Source organism: Phalaenopsis equestris, unplaced genomic scaffold, assembly GCF_001263595.1.
Source record: "Phalaenopsis equestris unplaced genomic scaffold, ASM126359v1 Scaffold000591, whole genome shotgun sequence".
NCBI lineage: Eukaryota > Viridiplantae > Streptophyta > Magnoliopsida > Asparagales > Orchidaceae > Phalaenopsis > Phalaenopsis equestris.
In genome coordinates, this window is record NW_018165031.1 from 34,770 (window position 1) to 45,367 (window position 10,598).

Below are 10,598 nucleotides of genomic sequence, written 5' to 3' on the forward strand. Positions count from 1 at the left end.
GGCATTTTGTTGACTATTTCTTAGTACAACAACGATGGTCTGATGATGGTGGCCAAACAACAGCGGTAGTGGCTAATTGATAGTGGCAACTGTGGCTTGACATTGATAAGGTGTTGGTGGTCTGGTTGCCACAGCAATCCAGTGATGGTCTAGCACAATGATGGTGACCTAGAGTAAGTGGTTTGATGATGGCGGTCTGATGGCAACAATAGTGGTGGTCAGATGGGCGTGAAGACAACTCAAAAATTTTGGTTTCACTCCACGTTAATGGTCTGGCACTGCGACAGTGTCCTGCAATTGGTCGTTCGGTGAATGGTTACAAGATGAAGAATGTAGTGGCTCAACAACGACAATGTTGGCTCAACGATGTTGGACCGATCGTGGCAAGGCAACTTGAAGATAGTCGCCTGGCGCAACGACAGTAACGTGTTCCAACAACCATAACAGTCAATCTGTGACAATCATACAGCGGTGGAGCTCAGAAGTCTTCAAGAGCGTAGAACTTTTTGTCTTTTCACCCAGGTCCGAGTCTCCTGTCATGAAGAGAGTGGGATCTATTCATAGATTTCTGGAGTGACATTATGCACAAATGTTTCATGAATTCAGACCACTATATCAGATGACACCCTATTTTCACCTTAATAGAATGCAATTTTATGATTATTTAAATAACTTAATGATGTCAAAATTCGATGATCATGGGTTCATTTTATTTCTCTCGTCGAGATGCTCGATTTGACGATAAACTTATTAGATCTGAAGATAATTTGATTCCCAAAAATCATCTAAAAAATTTCTTCATATGTTTTAAGTGCATATCTAGTTTCACTTGGACACAACTCAAGTTGTCTTTTTATTTCATTTGATTCGTCTCACTGAAACACTTTATTTGATCATAAACTGTAGAGTCAGTATTTCCTTTTTTTTTTTTTTTTAATATCTGGTCCAAATATATACCAAGTTCCATGTCAATAAATATTATTTTTGAGGGATGTATGGAAACTATTTGATACATATTGCACAATAAAGCTTTTTTTTAAAATTTTCAACGAGTTTATCAAGAAAATTTTTAAGAGATCAGAAATTTCATCTTATTATATATTGAAATTTGTTTGACTTCATCCATCTTGACTTGGTAGTATCTGAGTGTCCCAATTTAGTCATCATATCCTGATTACTAAAACTCATATGTTTTTCCGAGAGTCCTTTCTTGCGCATCATTTCATTAGGTTGACTACATTACAAACGCATTCCAAATCAATTGTATTATTAAATGTTTAGCCTTACATCGCCGCCTGTTGTGAGACTGTGCTATTGCGTGTCCATTCCAAGCACAAATAGCTAGTTTTCCATTAAAATGTTTGAATGAAAAAAAAATTAGATATTTCAGGTTTTTTGCAAGTATATAAGGCCATTATGTTCTCCTTACAAATTGCCACTTGCTCTTAACCAACTCCAATTCAACAATTACAGTATACATATGGAGGTGTGATGCTTCAAGACTCTAATTTGGTTTGTTTGATAATTTCATTCCCGTTTGAAGAAAAGTTCATTTTTTAAAAAACCTCAACTTTTTATTTCAGGGAGCAGATGCAAAAAAAGGCCAAGTTTACTCGGCAAGAGCTGATAGTCATCCTCAATGTTCTTCCATGGAGCCAAATGAATCTCTTAAGCGATTTCAGTCTGTTTCAATCTTCCTACCTGTTTCTGATTCTGCTGCAGATATCTATCAATCCCAAAAGCTTGTCTTTGATGATAAAACAGGGAGAGGAATTGGCATTAACGGCCAAGAAAGCATTCCAGAGAATTCTGATTTGAAAAATGGGGATTCAAACAACACTGCACCAACAAAAAATTTCAGAAACTTTTTAAAACGCATGTGTTCCAGTGTCTCTGCTGCAAGTAGATTTGCCAATTGGCAACCGCATGAAACTTTCAAAGACACGAGCTATGATGCCTTCAAGAAAATGTCAGGAAAATTAGAGAGGCAGTTCTCAAATTTTCGCGGGAAGCCAATTGAGCCTCCTAATGTCATCAACGATTCACAAGACACAGAAACAGAATCTTTGCCAGCATTGGATCGTTACTTGGACGCCTTAGAAGGACCAGAATTAGACACTCTGAGAGTAAGTGATTACATATTTTTCATTAATATTTGCATCATCTCTAGTTAATTGCCCATGTGATGAATACTTGGTTTCCTGCAAATTTTAGGAATCAGAGGAGCTTGTTCTTCCTAATGACAAGACATGGCCTTTTCTACTTCGATTTCCGATATCCACTTTCGGTATATGCCTTGGTGTGGGAAGCCAAGCCATGCTATGGAAAGCACTGGCTTTATCTCCCTCAATGAGCTTTATGAATATAAGCCCAACCATCAATATTGTCCTGTGGTGCATCTCAATTGGCGTATTTAGCTTGGTGGCCTCAATATATCTTCTTAAGATCATATTTTACTTTGCAGCAGTAAAAAGAGAGTACTACCATCCTGTGAGAATCAACTTCTTTTTTGCTCCATGGGTAGCTTGTCTATTTTTCGCAATTGGTTTGCCCCCGCAAGTTGGGAAAAGCATACCTGATATCTTATGGTATGTGCTCATGGTCCCAATACTCTGCCTTGATCTGAAGATGTATGGCCAGTGGATGCTCGGAGGTGAACAAAGGCTTTCGAAGGTGGCTAATCCTTCAAATCATTTGGCCGTGGTCGGAAACTTTGTTGGTGCATTGTTAGGGGCAAATATAGGACTTAAAGAAGGTCCTATATTTTTCTTTGCAGTTGGTTTGGCGCATTACACTGTGCTATTTGTCACTTTGTATCAGAGGCTTCCAACAAATGACACTCTGCCAAAGGATCTTCATCCAGTCTTCTTCTTATTCATAGCTGCACCTAGTGTTGCTTGCACTGCATGGGCTAAAATTTCTGGTGAATTTGGTATTGGTGCAAGAATCCCTTACTTCGTCGCCATGTTCCTATATTCTTCCCTTGTAAGTTTCTCTATAGCATATCAATTTTACTAATTTAGAGATTTTGTAGTATATTTGAAGTGAATATTCAAACAAATAAGATTAAAAAAAAAAAGATCCACAAGCAAATCTAAATTAGTTATTAAAAAGATCATTAGCATCCATCAATCTAATCCTTCTCATGATTGCTCTTTATTTTTGCAGGCTGTTCGAGTTAGTTTCTTCAGAGGATTTAGGTAGCTTTCATATAACTTTCTCATAACTTAATATATAATCTCTGGAACTGCTTTATCTGAACATACTGTAAATCTGATAGGTTTTCATTAGCATGGTGGGCATACACGTTTCCAATGGCTGGATCTGCGATTGCAACAATAAGATATGCAGATCAAGTCAATAATTATAGTTCAAAAGCTCTCCTTCCCCTCTCAACAGTCTCTACCTTGACTGTATCGATTCTTCTTCTTAATACAATCATCCATGCCTTTGTGTTCAAAAACCTCTTCCCAAATGACATTGCCATTGCAATATCAAATAAGAAATCAAAATCAAAGAGTAAGTGGCTGCCTTTCACTTCACCAGACCAGAAATCTTGTGAATCTCCAGTTTAATATGCTCATTAATCAACCAAGTGGTGCTAGCTGAATTCAAGCTTTTCTTCTTGGGTGAAATGGATGGAGTAACAATTGCAGATATATTGAAATGAAGATTGCATAAGTGGAAAGTTCAGTTACTATAAATGAGACTTATGAGTTTGGTTTCAGCCATGCTTGTATGTGTGCGTGTATTATTGTATAATACTATATATGTATAGATATAAATATGTAAAGTTAGTACCAGTCATCAGTTAGTAATTCTAGATATCAGTTTTGGGAATACTGTAAGGACTTGATGTACAAGAAATAGAGAAATACTATTTTGCCTCTTTAAATTTAAGTTTTGTCTATGAGATGATAATGTTGAGGATTGTGGCTGAGAATGAGTAGTTTCCTGTTCAATTGACTGTGGTTTTTTCATGATATAGCTACAAGAACTCTGTCATTTATATCATTTTGGATGGGTCTAATAATTTTGAAATATAAAATCAAGTAGAATCAATCCAAATCATCCAAAGTTCTTTTGATGACTCAGATTGTTGAACTCTTCTCCAGTTTCTTTGACTTAAAGGATATTCAAATCAAATTTAGAAATGTTCCAATGATTACGATTGATAAAAACTACAAATTATATCGACAATATCAATGTTTTTTTTTAAAAAAAATAACTCGTATAATATTAAAGTAGACAAGATTGTTGTGATGTGACGAACTTATAATTGCTTCACAAGACTAGCACACAAAATATAAGAACAATGCAAGAGCTCAAACACAAGTTTTAACTTGATGGATGTGGAACAAAAAAATTACTATCAGACTTTATGTATTATAGGAAAAGAGTGCAACTTCATAAGAAATATGAATCTAGGCTGACTCATATATAAATTTAATTTACAAACTTAGGGGAAGATTAAACTATAGGATTTGACTTCTTAATACATATCAACATGTGAAACTAACAAAGCCTTTTGATCTTCTATCTTCCACACAATTTGAATCTCCTTTAATCTTCTCTTCAAATAAAGGCAATCATTAATGTTGTTTGGTTGGTTCAAAAAATTGTCATAATTTGTGATTACAATAATCAATTCAATAATGCATGTTGAGTTCAAATTATTTTTTGAAGATGATTTTAGTTTAAATGCAAATTTGTTTATCTATGAAGTATGATACAATGATTCATATTTTCATTTTTAATATGCGACAAAACAGAGGTAGTTATGTTTAATTTAGAGATTTCACGTGAGGAAAAAATAGGACATATGACTGATAAATTTTGGACTTGCTTGGTAATTGTTTTTATATGGCTTGCAGAAGCAAGCAAAGTAGGTGCATCTTATCGAGTAAATATGCATGTGACATTTCAAGTAATCAACTTTGAAATTGTTGCTTCTAAAACATAATTTTGAATCTTCATTAGAAATCACCTTATAGGGAGAAACTTCTTAACTATGTTTAAAAAAAGAAATAAAGCAAAGTAAAATAGCATATTATGATATTACTTGTGGAAAGTGATAAATGATTAAAAAGAGAGGATGAACTCTTAATTTTTTATTGATGGTGTCGAGTTCCACAAAATAATGTTGAAGTTGTCAAGTAACTATGAGGATAAATTTTAATGTCTCAGTTCTAGTTTTAGAAAGGTTTGATAAATGTCCTTATAAATTGAGTATCATTTATTTCTTACATTTAGTAAATTAATCCTCTCTTGTGTCCCATTATCCTAAACTTAATGTTAGTCAAATAATAAAAATCTTGAGTTTTATTCATGTTTTTTATATTTTTTTATTTTTCGGGTCTCTTCATACTCTCCTCCTATTTGATGCCTCGATAGTCTATTTAGATGTAATAGTGTGTTATTTCAATTCAATCATGTTAATAACATTGACTTGTATAACTCTTTATGTCAAGGTATGGAACACAAGAATTTGATTACACCACAAGATAGCTTGTAGGTGGATCCATTAAGCTTGGCAAAATATGTTAGTAAGTATCAAAGTTTGTTTCTATCAGGATTGGTGAAGTGCACAAAATAGTTGTATCCCTCTCTTTTTCCTTTTAAAGATAAACCTACTATAGGAACTGGTCCTTAACTATGGTTTCAAGAAATTGAGTCTTTAACATCTTTCATTGAGATACCCTCTGACCAACTAGGGTACCATTAAAGCATTGTAATTTTCAAGTACATACAAGAAATTGATAAACCTTGAAATGAGGTGATGGAATTATGATTTTTTTATTGGATTTTCTTTTTTATTTATCTTTTTTATGTAGGGTGAACTTTGGAATTAAAATTTGGAAAAAAAAACATAATTGTAATTTCTGAATTAAAATTAGTTTTTTTTTTCTTTTTTATTTATCCTTAAGAATGTCCTCCTAATTTTGTATATTACAATTATGATTTTTTTTTAAGATCAAATTTTGTCACTTCATGTGTTGATGTCGACTAAGTAGAATTTGAACAAAATAAAATATGGTATTCTTTTTTGTTGTTTCATTTTCACTTCTATGTCTGTTGGCATTAATTTCTGATGTTACGAGTGTAGAGTGTTTGATGGCATGGCTTAAGATGGTCTACGGTTCGTCCGCAGCATCCGTTGGCTCGAGACACTCACCCTGGACCTTTCAACACGTGTTGAGGGACATGTAGTCAAGGTCATTCTACTAGACTTTGGCTTTCGCTTAAGCGAAGGCCGGTCGACATTTTGTTTGTCGTATGGATCCGATCGGGTCAATGAATATTATTCGTCGCGTCGCGCGTGAAATTCACTCAAACTGGCCTGATCACCAGTGAGCTCGTTCAGATGACCCCGGACGACGAAACGGACCATGCGAGTGAGTCCGGAACATCGATTCCATTTAGGGATGATGTTCATTTCGCAATGACTTCGCGGGCAGGCTAAAAATACGTGAATTATCATTTTGTGTCTGATCATCGAAAAAGTGGTCCAAACGACCCTAAACGACGAAACGAATCATACCAGCGTGTTTGGAACATTGATTTTTTCCTAGAACGACATACACTTCGCTGTGAGGAAGTGTACGAGCTAGAAATGCACCAACGATAATAATAATAATATTATTTTTTTATATAGTAATATTATTATTATATGTTATCTCTTATTTAACTTATTGCTACAGCTCCTCTTTAGAATCGCACGAACCCTGCTCGCGAACACTAGCCGTCGCGCGTCCCCAGCCCGAGCTCGAAGCCCAGAGGCCGCCGCTGCTCGCCGTCAAACGTCGGCGTCACTTCCTCCAGCCGCCGACCACCTTATCCATCCAAGCACCTCCTCCAAATAGCTGGTCAGGCAGCGCCACCTCCTCCTCTCAGCCAGCCGGACGTGCGGCCTCCCCTTCTCGTCGGCGACGTCCCAGCGACCTCCTTACACTTCGACGTCGACTTTTCACCGACCTCAGCTTTTCCCTCACCAATCCGAGCTCTCCCTCGCCGGCATGCTCTCTCATTTTGAGTTTCCCCTTTGCCGGCCAAGCCGTCTCTTCGGCCCCTCTCCCGCCGACAAGGCTTCCTCTACCGACGAAACCTCGGACAGCAAGGTTTCTGTCGTCGCCTCCTTCGCGCACAAGATCGAGGGCAGAGCACCATCCTCTCTCTTGGATTTCTTTGTGTGTTCCACTGGAAAGCTCCGTCGCCGAAGCACCTTGTCGGCTCTCATTCCTCGGTGGTTAGAATGTCACCAGAGTGTCTTACCGTCGATGGACAGTGGCAGAACAGCGGCTTAAAGAGGCGTGCTCATCTTTTCCTTTGCGAGGAAAGCTTCCCTTCTTTCGCCGGCATGGAACAACCCCTCTCAAAGGTACATTTTGGTCGTATTGTCATAAATTGTGATATTTACGTCATATACCTCACTGAGTCCTGCCCTCATTGGGTCTTTTATTGCCCTGTGCATGTTTGACAAGGTACACTGGAGTATGGATCCGACGCCGGCAAGCTTGGAGCAAGCAAAGAAAACGCGTCCGCAACCGTCACGGTGGTTAGATTTCTTAACTCATAGCTGGCCCTAGGTTTTAATGGTGTCTAGGCATGTGGGTTCGATCTCCCACATGGGGTGTGTGCGTCGGTCTAGGTCGGCACGACGACGTGCCTGCGTGATGGATCGTTGGATTTCCTAGAGCAAAGCTTATGGTTAGGATTTCCCGTGCGTAGCCAACACCCTTCGTAGAGTCAAATGTCTCCCCTTTGTTGTGAGCCTTAGCACATGTTCTGATGGGGTCGAAGTCCCTCACTCTCCTTGCTTTGGGTTACCCAGTTTTGCTTGGAGAAGTTGGGAGGTCGGACTTGGCAAAGCGAGAGAAGCTTTGTAGCTGGCTTTCTTTACAATTTATGAAGGAGTTTGCAAAATGGGAAAAACTTTGTAGCTATCCTATTTCGCGACGTTATGGAGAATTTCCCCCTCAGAGATCCGGGGAGAAACTCCCCACACTTTCTCACCAGAGAAAGAGGCGGCGATGTCGTATATCAAAGGGTCTAAACCTTAGGTTTCCCGAGTGAGGTCACTAGCACAAGCCTTGTTGGTTACTTGCATATTTGTGTGCTTTGGATTGCATTGCATTTTTTTGCTTGGTGCATGTTGCATTTCACTTCGCTCCCACCGGTTGCTTCGACTAGGTGAGCATTTCACTTCATTCTGATCGGCCACCCTGACCCGGTGAGCATATTACTTCCTTCCAACAGGTCACCCCGATCCAGCGAGTATTTCACTTCGCTTTGATAGGCCGCTTTGGCCCGGTGAGCTTCTCACTTTGGTTAGACCGACCGCTCCAGTCCGGTCGACCAATCACTTTGGTTTGACCGACCACCACGATTCGATCGACCGATCACTTGCATGCTTGTTTGTTTTTGCATTATATCACATGTTTGTCAGTTTGCATGTTGCATCTTATATGTGTTCGCTTGAATGATCATTATCATTTGCTTGTGCTTCACTTCTTCGGGCCGCTGTCACCAGGGCATGCCCACACCTTCTGTCACTATCACCTTGACACACCTTCGAGCCACTGTCGCCACGACACACCCATATCTTTCGGTCACTGTCGCCTCGACACACCTTCTTTGGGTTGCTGCCTCCATGGTAGACCCATCTCTTTTGGTCATTGTCGCCTCGACACACCTTCCTGTGGTCACTGCCGCTACGAAACACCCATTTCCTCGGGCTATTGCCTCTACGACACACCCATCTCTGGGTCACTGCCGCTACGACAAACCCATTTGTTCGGGTCGCTGCCCACATAGTATGCCCATCTTCTCCTGAGTCACTGCCCTACGGTACACTCATCACTTTTGTCAAATGATTGTCCACACTTGCATTTGCATGTTTGCATGGGTAGCAAGTTTGGCTCGTTAGGAGAGTGACCTTGTGGTGTTGGTCGCGATGCCTTAATTGGTCGCGATGCCTTAATGAGCATTGTTTGCTGGGTTGATCCCGGTGAGCAATGCGAGTTAAGACACCGGGATTGACACGAGTATGACTGTGCTAAAGATCTAATAGATATAACTTGTTTCACCACTCCCCGTGACGCCCTTTAGATCCTTCGGATCTTTAGGATGGGGCCAGTATGGCGACCCTGTCAAAGTCATACTGTACCCAGACCTACCCCACACTTAGATACTTGGTTGACGCACTTTTCGTTAGATGGTGTGATAGGCTAGGATTTAGGGTGCTATATAATCTTTTTGATGCCTGTTATTGTTTTCTGTTGGATTAGTTGCTCTAGCTAGGTATCTTTCTTTTGCATTAAGCTTGTGGTATGTCTGCATGTTGCATATGTATGGTAGTGTATTAGAGCGTTCTTCTGCAGGGAGTCATGCTTATTTATATGCACACACACACAGGTGCTGCTATGGGGGAGCAAATAATGATTTCTGACCATTTTGCTTGCAGATGATATTAGCTCTCCCACTTTTAAGGAATGAGTCATGATACATTATTTGCATGTGAGTTTTCCCGCTGACACTTGCTTTCATGCATGATTCAGTTTTTTTATTTTTCTCTATGTACTTTTAAAGTCTAGGAGAGTCCTGTAGCAGAAATAAGATATGGGCACGGGTTTTGAGGTGTTTGGTACGGGAACAACGTGGAGGGAACCAGGAGCAGATGTTCATGACCCGTATCTTAATTCTGCATTTTATATTGATGTATAGAATTAGAAGCGGGCATGTATACCCGTTCTCTCTCATTTATCAGTCTTCAGTTTCGTCCGTTAAATATTGGTAGATCTCATTCATCAGGTTTCTTGTCGGGACGAAGTTGAAAAAATGGCAGACATGAACATTCTCGATCATGTATAACTCATTAATCCATGCAGAAGTAAAAGTTATCCATCTACCTCGCACATAGACAACTCCCTAGTTGATTCCATGCAAATTAGCGTAAATTTCTTTCACCACGGGAACAACTACGACGGCTGTAGTGTAGCACAACATTTCCCATCTTCGTCGCACAATCATCTCTTCAATTTTCGTCGATGGATTATTCAATCCTTGATTTACGAATCCTCGTTCCTTGATTAATTATTTCTTTGTCAGCACCTTGTTGAAGATTCGTTGCGCCTCCGCACTAATGAACTTTCTCCGATTGAACACTCGCATTCTATGGTTTTAAGGGGAATTGGACGTCATAGGGATGAATTTAGTAGAGTTTCACTTTGTTTTTTGGGAAATATGAACTTAGGAATTGAATTTGAAAGTTTAAAAGGAGTAACTCCCGCCTAAAACTGCCAAAAATCGTCCATTCAAACTCCGGAAACCGTCATCCCGCCGGTCTCGCCTTCGGCGGCGTCGATGGCGTTGTCGGTGAGCCTTTAGAATTTAATTGCCTGGACTCTCGAGAAAAACCCACCGTCGGCGCCCAAGGCAAAAATTGCACAGTTTTGCTCTGGTCCAAATGCGTTTCAATTTTTCTATGGATCCAATTTTGATGATGATTTAAGGGTAAATATGAGTAGTAGAGTTCAATACTACCACAAACTAACGATAATTTCAAATAAAACTACTATAATCGCAATAAAAATAAAGAA

General features: G+C 39.3%; 1 protein-coding gene across 1 annotated transcript; it reads left to right on the top strand.

Annotated features, from left to right (window-relative positions):
- Positions 1 to 1,480: 1,480 nt before the first annotated feature.
- On the top strand, positions 1,481 to 7,251 carry LOC110029538 (S-type anion channel SLAH2-like). Its single transcript, XM_020731873.1, has 6 exons — positions 1,481 to 1,486; positions 1,584 to 2,126; positions 2,215 to 2,985; positions 3,169 to 3,200; positions 3,281 to 3,519; positions 6,713 to 7,251. The coding sequence occupies exons 1-6, from the start codon at positions 1,481 to 1,483 to the stop codon at positions 7,249 to 7,251; spliced, it is 2,130 nt and encodes a 709-aa protein (XP_020587532.1).
- The last annotated feature ends 3,347 nt before the right edge of the window (positions 7,252 to 10,598 follow it).